This window comes from Camelus ferus, chromosome 6, assembly GCF_009834535.1.
Source record: "Camelus ferus isolate YT-003-E chromosome 6, BCGSAC_Cfer_1.0, whole genome shotgun sequence".
In the NCBI taxonomy this organism is placed as follows: domain Eukaryota; kingdom Metazoa; phylum Chordata; class Mammalia; order Artiodactyla; family Camelidae; genus Camelus; species Camelus ferus.
Genome location: NC_045701.1, coordinates 21,583,865 through 21,601,656, shown reverse-complemented (window position 1 = coordinate 21,601,656; position 17,792 = coordinate 21,583,865). Strand labels below are relative to the sequence as shown.

At 39.5% G+C, this 17,792-nt stretch overlaps 2 protein-coding genes across 14 annotated transcripts in view; one reads left to right on the top strand and one right to left on the bottom strand.

Moving 5' to 3' along the window:
- Positions 1-1,998, bottom strand: part of TMEM87A (transmembrane protein 87A) — a 37,379-nt gene extending 35,381 nt beyond the window's left edge. For 2 of the 9 annotated variants that reach the window (XM_032481423.1, XM_032481422.1), the window contains exons 1-2: positions 1,755-1,957; positions 433-493 (exon numbers count right to left, since the gene is read on the bottom strand). In XM_032481423.1, the coding sequence (XP_032337314.1) occupies positions 433-493; positions 1,755-1,898 (205 nt within the window). In that variant the 5' untranslated portion in view covers positions 1,899-1,957. Of the gene's footprint in view, positions 1-432; positions 494-1,501; positions 1,649-1,754 lie in introns of those variants that run through there. The other 7 variants (XM_014554327.2, XM_006178856.3, XM_014554325.2 and 4 more) reach the window with 6 other exon arrangements.
- The window catches only part of GANC (glucosidase alpha, neutral C), a 64,263-nt gene continuing 48,279 nt past the window's right edge, over positions 1,809-17,792 (top strand). Inside the window, exons 1-5 of one of the 5 annotated variants that reach the window (XM_032481419.1) lie at positions 1,809-1,944; positions 2,871-3,026; positions 4,331-4,393; positions 6,043-6,151; positions 14,041-14,168. In XM_032481419.1, the coding sequence (XP_032337310.1) occupies positions 2,998-3,026; positions 4,331-4,393; positions 6,043-6,151; positions 14,041-14,168 (329 nt within the window). In that variant the 5' untranslated portion in view covers positions 1,809-1,944; positions 2,871-2,997. Of the gene's footprint in view, positions 1,945-2,058; positions 2,309-2,870; positions 3,027-4,330; positions 4,394-6,042; positions 6,152-8,152; positions 8,440-14,040; positions 14,169-17,792 lie in introns of those variants that run through there. The other 4 variants (XR_004320498.1, XM_032481418.1, XM_014554329.2 and 1 more) reach the window with 4 other exon arrangements.

The window sequence follows — 17,792 nt, the reverse complement described above, 5'->3', positions numbered from 1 at the left end:
CTTCCAAAGACCCAAGTGGTAAAATACTCCTTCTGCAAACAAAAGCTTTACTGAACATATTTGCACAAAGCCAATGGCCTGACAAACCTAGTCATGTGTCCAGTAAACATCTAACAAGCACACAAAAGCAAAATCGGTATCTCCATGACTCAGAAAAGATTAAAACACCATGCAGGCAATCAACCAACATAATCTATGTTAAATGTATATTGAAAAACTAGAAAATAAAGTTCACACAAGTAAGAATTCTGAAGATTATGCAATGACAGGACCTTAGATATACTACATATGTTTATACCTAGATAGTGCTGGACTATTAAATTTCAGAACTTATGTTGAGAGTAAATCATCAGAGGTAGAAACCAGGTAACTTAAAAGTTTAAAGATCACTCAAAAACACGAATAAAAGCTTCATGAAGTGCAAAAACTCACATTTCAGGAAGATAGTGGTATTTTTGAAGAGAATCTTCCCAAAACCAAAATAATTTTTCCCCTGCAAAGATAAAGAAGAGAAAGATAATTAGCACCAGATCACTTTAATTCCCAAGGCTGAATACAACTGGTATAAAAATCTTTATCTATAAAATGTTCAAGTCCACACACACACACACACACACACGGCATCAATATCCTTCCTTTTAGTAAAATTCAACCATAATCCAAACTGCAGGATTTTGAGGCTTGGTGCAGAGACATGATTTTCCCCCTACAGGCCACCAAGCAAGGACTCTAGAAGGAAGGCTGCTAGAAATCCTAACCTAACTTAAATCTTCATGGAAGGTACTCCTTAATCAGCTCATTTCCTTTACTCACTAATCACCATCCAGAATAACCAATCCTTTCTTCAAATAAAACTATTCTATGAGCAGATGGCCAGATTTAACTATTTCACAAGTAACAAATAAATACCTAAAATTGAAAACCTGAAGATCTTCACCAAATGAACAAAAGCTATAATGCTTGCACATAAAAGCTCATGACATGACAACCAGTGAGGAGAGCAGAACAAAACAAAAAGGCCACTGTAGTTTTAATAAGACTTAAGCTTTTGGGCATTTCCTGCCAGCATTTGATTTTGTCAGCTCACAAGACTATGGCTCTTACTCAACTGAGCTTTTAAAAGGGTGGTAAAGGGCAGAAAGGGCCAACTTATCTAGTTAATTGTCCAAAAGACTCATTTTACCCTAACAAATTTTAGAATACTGTTTCTTCCGTTTTAGCCATTCTCATGTCAGAAATCAGTTTTAAATACCTAGGCTTCCTAATCACATGGCAAAGCTTATAATAACCATTTCAAAGTTCAAACGACCTCACACTTCGTACGTAGAATTACCCAGTAACAAAGAAGTGCATAGAAAGAAAGAAAGAAGCCTATTTACATATCCCTCTCATTCTAACCCGAAGTCACAAGATTTTGTGGAACTTCAGCTGAAAGAGAAACCACTCTCCACTCATACATCAAGTTTATACGTCTCTAGTCAGGCAAAGAAAGTTCTCTGACTTTCCTGATAAGAAATCGCTCCACCACCACTCTCCGGTCCTGAGATGACCCTGACATTCCTGCTAATCCACCCACAGAAGTGCACGGCTTTCCGCTCCAGGGAGGTGAGTCCCTGTTCTCTAGTACACGCATGATCCCGACAATCCCACCCCTTAGGAAGCGGATTTTTGCGGAATATTCATGAACCCCTTGGGCCGCCGTAGCCCCACCCCTCGCTCCTCCGGGCTCAGTTACTTGTGAAGTGAACACTCACCGACGTTATCGGAATGTGCCACTTGGATCGGTCGGCAGCAGCGACGGGTGCCGGTCCTACACTGAAAAGCGACAGTCGGGACCTCTGAGCCCCCAGAAGAATAAGAATGACAGGCAGCACCTGAAGCCACGCAGCTGCCGCCATCTTCACAGCCTTGGAGTGCCTACCCAAAGCATTTCACCTTCTTCCGGTTCGTCCCGCCCTCTTCCGGCTCCGCTCTGGGGGCGGGATCATCCGGGTCCTCGAAACCTCTGGGGTTTGTTTGTTTTACAAATCCGCGGCCCCTCCCTCAGGCAGTTGTCACGGCGTGGTGTGAGGCTGTAGACCTACTGCGCAGGCGTCGTCTTGTGGTAACCTAGTCACCTTGGAGCTTTAGGATTGTCGCCTAAGGCCATCTCCGATTCTGTCGACTCTTCTCTTTTCTCCTAGCCCATAAAGGGTTTAGGGACCAGGCAAGAACCTTTTGGCTCTCTCCTCCACCCATTCGTCCCAGTACCTCATCCTTTTTGACCCGAGTCAAAGTCAGACGCCGGGGCCGGAAGTCTGGGAAAGCCGTAAGTCTGGCTGCCTATTTAATGTCCAGTAGTGTGTCTCGGTTTCCGAAGGTATTTAAACAAAGACTGGAATTTGGCAGTGGTGGAGTATAAACGATTCCTAAACTGGATGGCGTAATAGTAATAATAATAAACTGGAAGGTGTGATAACCACTTTTAAAGGCCCCTTCTAACCCTGAAGAGCATAGATGTAGAGTTTGACTAGAGAACATCAACCTAGCAACAACCTGGCCGGCACTTCTTACTCAAAACTAAAAACCGGGAGAGAGTGGGTCAGTTTTCAATATCTGTGGCGTGACCATCACTCAGGTAGATCTGCAGAAGCTTCGTCCCAATCAGGCAGGTTGTCTGGGTAATTCCTGGTTCTCACGTTCTTGAGTTCCATCCTCTAGGGCTCTTTGAGTACACGCCCCCTCCGAGGCAAAAGCCTTTTCGGTTCCTAATGAAAGCCGTTCCTCATCAGCCACTCATAACCAGGAAAAATTTGCCAAATAAATCCCTGTAGAAACGATAGTTTGGTCTGGAAGTACCAGGAGCAAGTGTCCATTTGTCATTCCTTAAGGACCTGGAAGTCCCAGAAACTTGACGGTGGTGAAGTGCTGGTAGAAATTTAGAAAGAGTGACAACTGGCGTTTTAAAAAGATCACCCGGGACCTTGGTCTAAGAGCCTGTGAAGTGACTGGGAAGCGATGGAAGCAGCTGGGAAAGAGGAAATCAGGTAAAGGCCCAGTGGTCCTGCAGGGACTGACTGCAGGGCCCACGGAGGCAGAGGATAGTACCTGAAAACAGCATTCTGGTCTTGCGGTTTTTATTGATTGTTTGATTGCACTTATTTGCATGTTTGATATTTGTGCACTTAATCTTTATCGTTTTTTTTTTCAATTCTCCCAGGAAATTAGTTGATATTAATAGCTAGTCCCTCATAAAATACTTTCAGGATCATTAACAAAACTGGTAGAATTGTGGTCAGAACTCTTAACACATGAATTTCAAGCATGTTGCTTTCCAAGTTCAGCTATATACACCTCTTCCTATGTCTTTCCAGAGCTCATTCTTCAAAACTGGAGACTGCAAATTTCTCTAATCTTTGCACACTTGATTAAAAGAAACAGTAACAAAGACTGAGTCAATGAAGGATTTGATTACTTCCATGAAAATGATATTTTAGTATGGCCGAGTATACTTGTCTAGGCTTGTTTTCATAATAGTTTGAAATTAGTGTTCAATCATAGCATCCTACATAATCATGGACATGCTGACATGATGTATTCACCATGACTCTGCTTGAAAGTCAGTTTTTTCCCTTATAGTTTGCAATTGTTTTCATCAGCATATATTAAATACATATACTCAAGTAGCAATATACATACATCTTATTCATGTCATATTCCAGAAACAGCTTTTCTGAAACTCCATTTTAAAAAACATTGGCCCCTAGATTGTCAGCATCTTCTTAAAAAGCAAAAGATTTTCCTTCTCCATCTATTTGTTTCTACTCTTTTTCAAGCACCTTGCACATACGTCATTATAGCATATGTCAGGTAGATTTGTGATGTTGGTTAGGCTCTCAAAGAAAGCTTGGAAACAATCCTTTATATCTTCCTCAGAGCCCAGCACTCAATAAGAATATTCTGAAAGTATTTTGTTGAATAAATAGGTGGGTAGGTTGTTCTTGTTTGTTTGCTTTGGGGTTTTTTGGTTTTGCTCCTTCAGATTGTATTGTTGTCATCATAGCCTTCAGTCATTATTTTAAAAGAACCCTTCCTCATGAGTGACAATGCTCTTTTTCCATAGCTTTCAGAATAGTCCCAGAACTTCACATTTTGTTGTTTACCTTGAGTGGTTTAGAGAAGCATGTTTTTCCGCAGCACACACATAATCATGTTATGTTATGGCCATGACACAGTTTTGCATTATGGTAGTTTACTTCCCATATTTATACTACAGTTAGAAAGAAGGTACAAAAATTGTATTCACAAACCCTATGTAAAAATAAGTTTCTTAAAATGTGTTTTTATTTAGTGTTGAAGATGAAGCTGTGGATAAAACCATTTTCAAAGACTGCAGCAAGATTGCTTTCTACAGGTAAGGAGAGGAAATGTATGACCTATGTGAAACATTTCTGAAAATATTTCAAAATTGATGTTTAATTAAATTTATGAGAACTCATAGGCTTTCTAAAGAAACAGTCAATTAGGAAACTGAGTGATTAAGGAATTTATCACACAGGAGACATTCACTTTTAGTACTTTAACTTATGACTGTATTATTCTATTATTAATATATTTAATTATAGTTAACTATATATAAGTGTATATTATAATTAATATTACTGATTTAATAAACAGGTATTTCATTTTAAAAGTCAAAGTGTTTTTAAACTGATGTGAAAATTTTGAATCTTTGAATAGATAATACTTTTACATGGTTCAAGAATCAAATAATATAAAAAGATACACACTGAAAAGTGTTACTCTCATTCCTGTCCCCTTCTACTCCATGCCACACCTTGTCCCTGTCAGTAACCAGATTTATTAATTTCTTACTTATCCTTCCAGTATTTCTTTTTGTGAATATATATATTCTTTTAATTTTTTGCATTTGGTGGGTAATTAGGTTTATTTATTTACTTATTTTATTTTATTTTCTTAATAGAGGTACTGGGGATTGAACCCAGGACCTCATGCATGCTAGGCATGCACTCTACCACCGAGCTATATCCTCCCCCCTTGTAAATGTATGTATTCTTATGTCACTGCCATTCTCACACTAGGTAGTTTTCTATATACACTGTTGTATACTTCTTTTTTTCCTGCTTCATAATTTATTTTGAAGAGCTCTGCATGTGTATATAGAGATTGTCCTCTTTCATAGCTGTATAGTATTCCATTGGGTAAATTGTATTATAATTTGTTCAGTTTCTGTCCTATTGCTAAACCCTTGGGTTGTTTTCAGTCTTTTGCTATAATGTTACTGCCACAGTGAAAATCTATACCATATATCATTTCCTACACATGCAGATATATTTATAGGATGAATTTCCAGGAGGGGGATTACTAGGTCAAAGAGTAAATGTGTTTGTAATTTCAACTATTACCAGATATCCCTCCACAGAGATTGTACTGTTTTGTACTGTGATCACCACTATATGATTGCCTGTTTCCCCAGAGCCTCAAAATATTTTTGTAAAATCTTTTTTTTTTAGTGTCTACCTTTATGTGATCCTGAAACCGAAATCACCAAAAATTGTATCATTACAACTTTCTAATTTATTCACACTACTCTAGAGGAAGAAAATCATATCATTTTAATTGTGAACAGGTACCTTAGTGGGAATTCTGTAGTGAACTCCTGGTCACCTTGTCAAACCACTGGATTATATTGGATTTCCACTAAAATTTATTGAGTTTCTATTGAAGTGTACATTCATAGAAAGAGAAAGGAAATCATCAAGTTAATAAATGTATGTTATGAAAACTGCCCCACCTTCTCAATAAAGGGAACAAAATACCATCCTGGAACAGTGTTATGTTGAACAATTTTATTAGTAGTAGTAGTATTTTATTAGCTCTCTAACATATTCCCATTTGTGCTTTATTAGAGTACTAATACTGTCTGTGCCCAATTCACTTATTATCGAAGTGATTTTTAATGACTTCTACGTGGTAATATAGTCATTTGGATGCTGACAGTGACAAATGATTCTCAGACATCTCTGTACTCCATATCTGTAGGCGTCAGAAACAGCGGCTCACCGAGAAGGCTGCCTATCAGGCATTACTAGATTCAGTCACAACAGGCAAAGACAGCACCAGGTTTCAAATTATCAACGAAGTAGCTAAGGTGAGATAAAAGTATTTTCTACAGAGAACTATTTGTTTCTATATTTACTGGGGTTGAATGAAGTCAGTTTCCACAAGGCTAATTAAACTATGAATGCTTCAAAAGTAAACTTTGTGAGAGAAGTAATGTCTTTTTTTTATATCTATACTAATACTACTTTAAAAGTAATATGAATATCAACATATAGATTGCCTGTGTATCAGTTACTTTCCTAGATGTTTTACAAATGTTGTTTCCTTTTAGTTAATCTTCAGAATACAGCTAAGAAGTACATTACATTATCCCCAATTTTCAGATAAGGAAATATTGAAATCTAAAAAGTCACTTGCTCAAAGTCACAGCTAGTAACCAGAATTTTTACTAGTTACAGCTAGTATCCAGAATTTTCACCTGCGTCTGTAGACTTTTTCAAGCACCCACACTCTTTCTATCACTATTACACAACATACAGTTGAGCATGCAGCCTGAGCAGGACACAGATTCAGTCAATGTCCAAACCTCAGAATGTGAGTGGGCAAGAGGAACAGTGGACTGTGCAGTTGGAAAACTGAGGTCACAAATGTTCCATCTCCTGGGCTGCTTCATTGACGGATCACCATAGCTATTATATACTGAAAGGGTAAGAGCAGTATATTCTAAGGACTTTTTCTCATCTGTCAAGTTCTCACACTACTTCAGATGGGCTGTACAGATGGGCCAGTCAGAGAATGTGCTGTGGACTGGGCTGGGAAGTGTGGTTATGCACAAGTAGCTAATGCTTCCAGTCTGACCTTCACTCACATCCTCCCCCATCTTCAAAAGGCATCCTAAGCTTCTAAGTCCTCCCAGACCATTCTGGTTTAATTGGTAATTCATGTAACTGAAAGACATCATTAAAGATATGCAGTGTAGGTCCCATAACAGCTTAGTAACTCCACCAACTCACGGATAAGTCTCAGTTCTGGGAAGCAGACTGAGAAGACATGCCCACTCTCACTGCAGAGTTGTGAGAGGTCTCCCTGTGACTGCCACTGCGCTTGCCGCATAGTGCTACCCTGAGGAATCTCACAACATCAAGGGGTTCTCTGTAACACTGATAAGTAAGGCCTTTAACTTAGTGGAGAGTCCCAGTTTTATTCCTAGGCGGGAGGAGCAATTGTACAGCAAGGAAGGCTGCCTTCCATATGAAGTTTGAGAGATTTTAGTCATTTCTTGAGATGTGGAATCCTCTAACATAGCTTTCTTGCCTGAATTCAAAATAGGAGCCAAAATCATATCACCAGTTCTGTGTTCTCTATCCCCATCCCCTGTTCCCAACTTCTGGTTACTTAAGGATGTAGTTGTGGTAGCAGCACATTTAGTTCACTTCTCTTAACTACACAGCTGGGATGCTTAGCTTTTTATACTACCCATTTTTTTCTGGAGGAATTTTCCCTCTTGTTTGGCATCTTTGAGGCCTTTGAGTTCACAGCTTGGTACCCCCGAAGTCATAGTTCCTCAACTGCTGATCCAAGTCTCCCAAACTAAACATCGCTTTGTAGCCATGTTTGATAGCTGTTCATGGGAAAACTCATTTCCTTCCCCGAGAGCGCCTGCCATCTGCATGAGGTCTAATAGCCGTATACACAGCCAAACCCCTGTATTCTGGGTCAGCAGAAGCATTTGGCTCCAGGAAATGCAGAGTCCACCAGAGACCTTCCAGGAGTCAGTTGGCCTAATACCAGCATTCAGGTCTCTTCTTTTCTCATTTTTCTTGTCATTTGCCCATTTTCCTTCTTGTCTCTGATGTGTCTAACCCCAGAGAGTTGTAGCTGTCCCATGTTCAGGGCAAGAATCCCCTTCCAACCTTGGGGAGGCTCAGTATATTGAGCACCTGAACAGTCCATTGTCGTGGATATGTGCTGAGGCGGAGAAAATGAGACTAAAGCACTCTGAATACCAGTGTGGGCCAAAATGCAAATTCTCAATGCAGCTCCATACCAGTGAAGTTAGTAGTGGATCTGTTCACATGGTCTTTTACAGGACTGTAGGTAATTTTCTCTATACACACCTCTATTTGGATCCTGAAAATGGGAGCAACAATGCTGTTCAGTTCAAGTATCAGAGCCAGAGCCCATCAGATCTGGATGCTCTCAAAGGAAGAGAAGCCACAATCCAGGAGGACCCCTGGGAGCTCAGCACAAGACAGCATGTGGCTCAGAAGGGAGCTGAGGAGCCCAGCAAGCAAGTGCCAGTTATCCAAGACATCAGCAACAAAGCTCCCAAGACTGAGAACTTTGAAGACCCCCTGGAACAGACTCCATGTTCAGGTATTGGAAATAACAGGGCTGCACAGGAAATCTGCATGCTCTGATCTCAGGCAGATGCATACACATGTATATGTTTTGGGAGATCACCTTAAAATTACGAGCTGAACTTCACTAGTATCCTCTTTGTCACTTGGAGATGGGATAACTAATAAGGACTTAAGGTTTCCTACCTTCTGTCAGTTTGATAGGGACAACAGAGATCCAGACAGTACTTTCTAAAGTTGTCTGAACCTTGTGTCCTCCTCACTGAATAGTCAAGGAGCCTCCAGTAGAGGTTGTTGCAGGGCTGCAATGGCTGTTTAATGGGAGATTTCACAGTAGGATATAGTATGGATGGTCTGGAGAGTTTTAAAAAGCTGCATACATCCACTTATTCAGAATGATAGCTTTTTATTTCAGGTTAAGAGAGACAGCCCAGAGTCTAGGAGGATCATGTTCAGCTCACAGCTGCTGTTCTCAGATTTCACTGATGAGGCAGATTCTGACGAACCCAGCACTGTCAGTGCCTACCTGCCCTACACCAGTAAAACTCTTAAAGCAGTAACTTTTTTTTGTCAAGGTCTGTGGTTAATTTTTGAAGTCTTTTTTCCCAGTTCCCTTCCCCCAACCTGCCCCTTACTAAGCAACCAGGAAATAGAACCCAGCTTCATTCAGCATTGTCTTAGCTCACACTGCCATAGCAAAATACCACAGGCTGGGTGTCTTAACAGACATTTCTTTTTCACGGTTCTAGAATCTGGCAAGTCCAGGATCTAGGTGTCACTTCCTGGCTTGTAGACTGCCACCTCCTTACTGTACAGTTGACCCTTGAACAATGCAGGGGTTGGGGTGCTGACACCCCACACAATCAAAAATCCAAGTATAACTTCACAGTCAGCCTCATTGATATGGTTCTGCATCCACAGATTTAACCAAGCAAGGGTCATGGGGTACTGTAGTAGGTATTTATTAGATGTATGTATGTATTTATAGAAAAAACTACATGTAAGTGAACCTATGCAGTTCAAATCCTTGTTGTACAAGGGTCAGCTGTATATTCATGTGGTGAAGAGAGAGCTAACTCTCTGGTCTCTTCCTGTAAAGGCAGTAATTCCATCATGACTCCACCCTTATGACCTCATCAAAGCCTGTCACCTCCTGTAAAGGCCCCATCTCCAGATGCCATCACATTGAGAGTTAGGGCTTAAACACATGACTTGGAGGGTTAGACAAGGGTGAGGGGGGAGAACAACACAATTCAGTCCATAGCACACATGATTCCTGAGACACAGTAATGTAACAAAACAAACTAAAGTGTTGTCCTGTGTGTTGTCGCCAGATCAGGACATGGAGGCTTTGAAGAAAAGCTGGTTGCAGGTTTAAATGCATAAGTTTTCTCACATAGGGTCCTATTTCTGATGACAAAATAATCAGGTAGATATTTGATAAATAAGCTTTCAGAAAAAAATCTTAAAGGAGTTACCAGTAAAGGGTTGACTGCTTTTTTAGAATTCTTTTTTTTTCCCTACTATTACCAGTTTTTTACCTTCAGTGAAAATTTGACCTGGAATGAGAAACAGAGAAGATCTAGTCTTGTGACATCACAGCAGGGAAATTTATGCTGTCTTCTGAGTGTTGCTAAAAAGCACTGCTAACAAGGCTATTTGGAACAGACCTATGTTTTTGACCTACTTCATATTGCTAATTTTTATGCTTTTTCATGACATGGATGACCATTTGGCAAAATGTTTACAGCCTGTTTTCAAGTTTTCACCAGATACAACACTTCTAGCAACTTCTCTAAGGATGCAAGGATATCTCTGAGCACCTCCATGAAGTGCCTTTTCATCTAAGCCTCATGAGCATGGGACTTTGCCCAACCAGCCACCTCCTCAGCAGATGAGGAATGACTACCACTTGTAAGGCAGGACTGTTTCTGCAGAAATGGCCAGGAACAGGCAGCTAAGTTGGGAACTGGCCAAACAATCGGAAGCACACCTGGACTGGTTAATTGTCCTCGGGGAACAGGCTAATGCCCAGCGTGAACTTGCCAACATTAGCCGGAGAGAATCAGTGCTTGCAATAAACCAGCTGGCTGCAACTATGGAAGGGGCAATTAGTGCCCTACAAAATTTAATGAACTCTTAGACCATTCTCTGAATCCCGGGAGGTCTTGACCAATAGCCAGGAGAGGTTGTTGCTCACCCTTTTAGGCCTTTTAGGTTAACTGTTCCTTAGAGTAGAGAGACCTGGTGCCAGAGGAAAAGCAAAATCTACCTATCAAGGAGAAGTTGGTGGAATCATAATTTCCCTTCTTAATACCCACCACCATTTAAATATGTGTTCTAGGTCTGTTCTGTTAACTCAGTTACAATCTCTTCTCTATTAGTACTGACTGAAATGAAAAAAAGTTTTGTTTTAACATAATTGTGATCAATCCACTGCTTGAATATACAGACAAGGCATGATTTTTATAAGCTGTCTGATATTTTTGCCCTTGTGACCAAAAAATACTAGACTTATGGATGGCAAACTACCAGGTTTTATTTTTATTGAGTATGGGAGAAATAAGATAGGAAAAGGGAATTTATATTCTCCCAGACTATGAGAGGTTAGCCTCTGAATGAAAAGCCAACTAGAGGCTTGTATTAAAAGGAACCTCCAAAATGTATTCCTTTCTCTGAAAATTTATTTCATCTTAAATCTTTTAAGGAGGACATTTACACATCTTAAATTTTTCTAGGGGATCAAAACCTATGCTGTTTCACCTTATTTAAAATGTATAATTAATATGTTTATTCACTTATTTTACTTAAAATCCATCTTGCTGTAATTTGGATGTACCTGCTATATCTAAGTTACTAACACTAAATAATTCTTAGTTTAGGCAATCTAACTTCTATAACTTAATGTATTTTTCATTGTCATTTTTACTCATCACTGTTAGGGAGAGATTCAATAACTTATTTGTATATTATTTTAAGATAAATGTCCAAACAGTTCCCTGGAGAACAGAAATAGCTAGAAATTCTTAATGTTTTAGATGGAAGACTATAACGTTCATATCCAGACTTTCTGACAGAGCAAGGTTTTGGTGGAAGAATTTGGCAATAATCAGCAGTTAAGAAACCCAGGGAAGTGGTTTATAAACTGTCATCCACAGAGCCTGGAGGTTTCCGTGGAGGTGTTTCAGGGCTGAATACAGGGAGGGGAGAGGGCTCAAAGGTAGAGGCTCTAAGCCACTTCCTGCTGCCTTCAACCCAAGTGGCTTTACCTGCTGGACTTCTGAGAGTCCACTGCTATTTAAAAAAATTTTAAGCCAATAAAAACAGCATGGGCCAGATCATAGGAACAAGTGTATTCTAAGGTCTAAGGAAATTATGTGCTTAGTATATGAAGCTGTGTTGATAATAATAAGAGATGAGAATGAATGTGGATATTGATTTTGAAAAGGGTTGTCTATTAGAAAAATGGCTTGCTTAATTAAGTTAAAATGAAAACAAAATGAGGTTTTGACTCTTTGTATGTTTGGGTGCATAAGGTCACTATGGGAAAAGCAAGGTTATTGCTGCCTTCTCTCATATAATTAGGATTCTTTCCTAGGCTGCAGCCTCAAGAACAGAACAGAATAACCCATCTTTGGCTTAATGGGAGGATCTCTGAGTGCATAAACTAGATGCAATTTGTTAGTCATAAATAGGCAGACAACATATGTGCCCTCTGCTTAGGAAGTTCTTGGCCATTTTTGCTTACCCAGAGTCCTACTAATCCCCGAGGGCCATGCGCAAGTCCGTTCTTCTCCAGAAAGAGGCCCCAGAACCCCTCTCCTTATAGTCATCAACATTCCCCTTCCTTGTTCTCCCACAGCACTGTCCTTGTCCTGTCTCAGCACTTATAAAATGCTTTACAGTTAACCACATATGTGTATCATCTCTAAATTGCACTCTCCCTAAGAGATTAGCCCTCTTGTTCATAGCCATCAGCACATCACAATATTAAATGCCAAATAAATGTTAGTTGAATTAGATTTGAGAGAGCAGTGGAAATATATGTCCAACTTGGGTGAGAATACATAATCTAACAAGATTTCAGCTTTATATTTGGACACATTTTCAAACCTTAGAATTCTGATAGCACACTTGGAAGTATTTCAAGTATACCAAAGAACATTAAGTGTATAAGTAGTAATTACAGTATGATTAGGAGTGGGGGAAACGGGGAGGCGTTGGCCAAAGAGTACAAACTTCCAACTATAAGATGAATAACTTCTGGAGAGCTAACGTATAGCATAGTGATTGTAGATAATAATACTCTATTATATACTTGAAAGTTGCTAAAAGAATAGATCTTAAGTGTTTTCACCACAAAGAGGAAATGGTAATTATTGACCTGATTCAGATGTTAGCTAACACTATGGTGGTGATCATTTTGCAAGGTATGTGTCAAATCAACGAGTTGTACAACTTAAACTTACACAATGTGTCAATTATATCTCAAGCTGGAGAAAAATAATTACTGTATGATCACTACTACATCATAACCCTGATTTAAGAATGTCTATAAAAGCAGCTATTTACCACTATTTACCCGTCACTGTTTAAGTGCCCTGACTACTTGCTTGTATTCTGAAGAAGCAATGTTCTAGTAACATCGTTGTTTGGTTTGGTTTGGTTTGGTTTTTTTGGTGCTGCTTTGATATTCTCCCTGCTTCCTGTATCTTACTTGCGCCACATCAGACCTGTTCTGTATTATATCACACAGCCTACCCAGCTTAGCCTCTCATTTAACAGACGTTGTAGTAACACACCGACCCAGTTGTAACCAGAATTTGGCATCACACGTAATAATTTGCAGTATACTGTGCAGCAGGGCATATCAGTTGAAAACCACTGTCTTAAATATTTTTCTGATCTTGATGCCTGATTTTGAAACCTAAATCCAGCCATTTTTTTACCCTCAGAGTTTGTTGTTGTTTTGTGTTTTATTTTTCAAATTATATGTTATCTTTGTAATTCTATGTTGCTTTCATCTTTCATTATAGGCAGAATTTTATCTAGATTCTCTAGCCTCTTGAGAAAATTCCCCAGACTTATTCTCAGTTGTATATGAAGTGCCTTGATTTTAGGGCAGGGAGCCTCATTCACCTACACTGGAGAACTCCAATGACCACCATTTTACTCTGTTCTTTTCTGTTTGCTGGCTTGTTACTCTTCATGTTTCATTCAGCTGGAATCCAGTTACCCTTATTTTAACATCAAACTCTTAAGATATCTGTAGTCTGTCATACATACATTGGGCCATATGTCCCAACTTTCCAAGAGCAGCTTCAGTTTATGCCTGTCATCCACTGTAATTATTAAGAGAAACTCCTTTCACTCTTACCAGTCTGGTCTGGACAGTGAGATGTTTGCCTTACCACAGAACACATAGAAGGTGTTTGTTTCTCCTACAGGTAGAGCCAAGCAAGTACATACATAGATCGGGGAGTTTTTTTCTTCATGATTGCCATTGTTCTCCAATTTGCTTGGCCTATAATAATTTAAACATAGTTTTCTAATTATTGTAATTTGTAGAACTGACCTGAGTAATCTGTTGAAGCTAATCTTACATGTGTGTCCCCAGGTTCCTCTCCTAGCTGAAGTTTATGGTATAGAGGGAAATATTTTCAGGCTTAAAATCAATGAAGAAACACCCCTGAAGCCCAGGTATGAAGTTCCCGATGTCCTCACAAGCAAGCCAAGCACTGTAAGGTAAGCCAAGGAACACACTACCTTGGATACACCCTCAATATGTTCTTCTGTCATACCTTCAGTACTAGATTTTTGTATGAGCCTCGTATTTGGTTTATTCCAAGATACAACCACTTGCAGAATTCAGTTATTTGGGGAAAAATTTATCCATTTTATATGTTATTCATTCTGTTTTCTCTTCACCATTTGACTCATCAGCATTTATTAATGGGGAGAAGAGCTTCTGATCCCTGCTCTCCTCCTCACAAAGTAAATGGTTTATCAGCCAGACTTAGGGAACAAGAGAGCTATTTAATTTACTCATTCAGATTAGCACCAAGTCTCCAGAGGTCTAATACACTAGCCAAACTCCCACGCTTACAGTCATTTATTAGACTGACTCACTTTTAATTAACGCTAGTCTCAGAAGTCTAACATGTAATTTGACTTACAGTCAGAGATAAATTAATAATCAGTGTCTAAGTGAAAAATATCTCTGGGAATTAAAGCATTTTTCATGTACCTGCAGAATCTGCATCAGTTCTCAGCACATTTTCCAGTGATATTTCAACTCTGTTCTGTCTGTTGGTTTTTGTTATTTTTTTCATATTATTTCCCTAAAGGAATATAAGATTATGCCAGATGCCTTAATTTTCCTTATATCATTATCATAGCTTTATATAGATTATTTTTCCATGAAAATCTTAAAAAAAGTTAATAAATTATAAGGATAAGTTAATTCAGCTGTGGTAAAACTATTAAAAAATTTAAATTTTTATATTTAAAATTTTTATATATTTTATATATTTTAAAATATTTTATATATTTAAAAATATATCACTGAGCTGCTACTATATGCCAAGAACTTAGGAAACAGGAATTAAAAAGAGACTGTCCTCAAGGCTTTGCAGGTAGAAAATGAGAGACTGTGTGTGTGTGTATGCACGTGTATATATGCACACACACACATTTTATATATATATATATCCTCTTGGTCACAATACATTATTTTTTTTACTATCCTGGATGATTATTTTTACTAGTAGATCCTTTAACATTTTTACATCTGTGTTCATAAGTAAAATTAGTCTGTAGTTTTCTTTTTCCATGCTATCTTTGCTAGGTTTTGGGGTCAGGGTGATATTAGCTTTGGGTAGTAAATGCAGTATGTTAGTTTTGCTTCTATTTCTTCTTTCTAGAGGGCCTTTTGCTACTGTAGTGACTAGAAAGCTAAAAATTATATTTCTCCATTTGCCAGACTCCCGTGTAGCTACTTCTGATACAGTTCAGCTTCCAGCAGTCAGATGCACTTATGGTTATCTTGGTTTTAGAACTGTGTTTCCCATTCTGTGGTCTGCATTGGCAGCCATAGAATGGCTCTAGAGCCACCAGTTAGGGCACTGGTTTCCTGATCTCTGGATTGCAGCTAAGGTGGCATGATCCTGGGGCCCAGCAGTTGCCACAGTGACTTCTGATTTCCCAACTTCCTGATTCTAACTGAGATAGTTCTGTTGGCCTACAGTTATGCAGTGTTGTTCTGGGGGTCATTACTGGACACTCAGCCAGGAACCTGCTACCTCAAACCTTCCATGCTGTTTCAGGCTCCTAATTCCCCCATAGTAAGTCATTTATTTTCTGCCTAAAATAGCCAGAGTTGTTTCTGTTACCTACAGTTGAATCTTGGTTGACATATTTATTCTCTGGTATCAGAAATGAGTATAAGCAGCAGACCCTCAAGGATGGGAATATGAGCTTAGCTAGCTGGTCTAGTTGGATTTGAAGGCGGTGAGGACCTGGTTTTCATGAGAGGGTGAGATATTAGTGTTTTGGGCTGAATAGTGCCCCTGCCCCCCACCCCAGACTCACGTGGGAGCCCTAACCCCTGTACCTCAGAATGTGACTGTATCCAGATACAGGCCGTTTGAACAGGTAAATAAGTTAAAACGGGGTCATTAGGGTGGGCTCTAATCCAATATGATTGGTGTCCTATAAGAGGAGGAGATTAGGATACAGATAACACACACACAGGGATGACCATGTGAGGACACAGCAAGGAGATGGCCATCTGCAAGCCAAGAAAAAAGGCCTTAGAAAAAACCAAACCTGCTGACACTTTGTTCTAGGACTTACAGCCTCCAAAATGGTGAGAAAATAAATTTCTGTTGTTTAAACCACCCAGTGGTAATTTGTTATGGCAGCTCTAGCTAACTCATACAACTAGCAATAAACCACGGTGTTCCATGGCAAAGTCACTTAAATTACTACTTGCGGCCAACTGAAATAGAGTTCCTCTTGAAAGCATGGCTTTGGCAGACCAAGTGGTAGGGCCATAGCATAGCACAATTGTCATATAAAATTCAAAACTCTGAGGTGGCTTGACTGCTGTTAATTTCATTGAAGAACTTACAGAAAATAGCAGTTTCAGAGGTTTAAATTCTTAGCTCAAGTCATTGTCAGAAACCTAATAGATTTCTATGATAATCCTAAAAGTCTCTCATATCTGTTGTAGCTACAAAGTCCATGTAGCTGAAAATCAGGTATAGAGTTAGATTCTATGGTTTACTGAATACATAGCCTCATCAGGTCTGTGAATTTAGGGCATATACTAGGAAAAGGCAGGACTCCTCAAAATTGTTTTGGGGGAGAGGGAAGTAATCAGGTTTATTTATTTATTTATTTTTTAGTAGAGGTACTGGGCATTGCACCCAGGACCTTGTGCATGCTGAGCACACACTCTACCACTGAGCTGTACCCTCCCACTCCTCAAAATTGAATAGCAACATTTGGGAAGATGTGGATAACTCTGAGTACTGAAACCTCAAATTTCCACTGAGCCCCCCATTTCAGCAGAAGCAGCTCCTTCTCCTCTGGCTGATACGGCTGGCCTCATCTTGCTTGGACTCCCTGTGTTGACCTCACCTGAAATATACTGTGCCAGGGGACTCCAGTGCTCCTTGTGCTTCGCCCCTACCATCTTTCACTGCCGTCAGACCCACTGTCATAGTCAGACCCCAACGTGCCTAGGGAGCCAATGACAGTCATCCCAGGAGGAAAACGCTTAAAGAGTTATAAGATTTTGTATTGGCAGAAACCTGGCATATAGGCATAGAAATGGTTTTTGAGGGATTCCTAGACTGGAAGGAAGGAACATAATTTTAGGATCATGATAAATTTATTGGCATAGGTACATATACCAGAGAATATAGATTTGATGTGCTAGCTTGGACAGCTGAAAGTGGTTCTAATTATTTGCTTAGTTGGTTAACTATGATCTGTACTCAGCTATGGACTCTGCTGAATGAAGCTGAGATACCAGAAATTCCTTGGCACAGTGTACAAGAAATGATCCATAGACTTAGGGAAATAAAGTTGTTGAAATATATTATATGCAGCCAACTCACCTAGCCCCTAGTTCTGTTCTCCAAGAGGATCCAGAAGATATTCCTTTCACAGAGAAATATGCTGGTGAAGGAACACTTGGAAAGCACTGTAGTGAGTGTCTTTTCTGAGCTAGAGATAATGGTGGGAAATGATGCCATTAAAATGGGCTCCCTGATTTCAGTGAAGATGGTAAGACTCTGGGTAGTAGAGTCAAAATAACAGCATTCAGTTGTTAGAGACAAGGTGGACATGTTTCCATAGCGT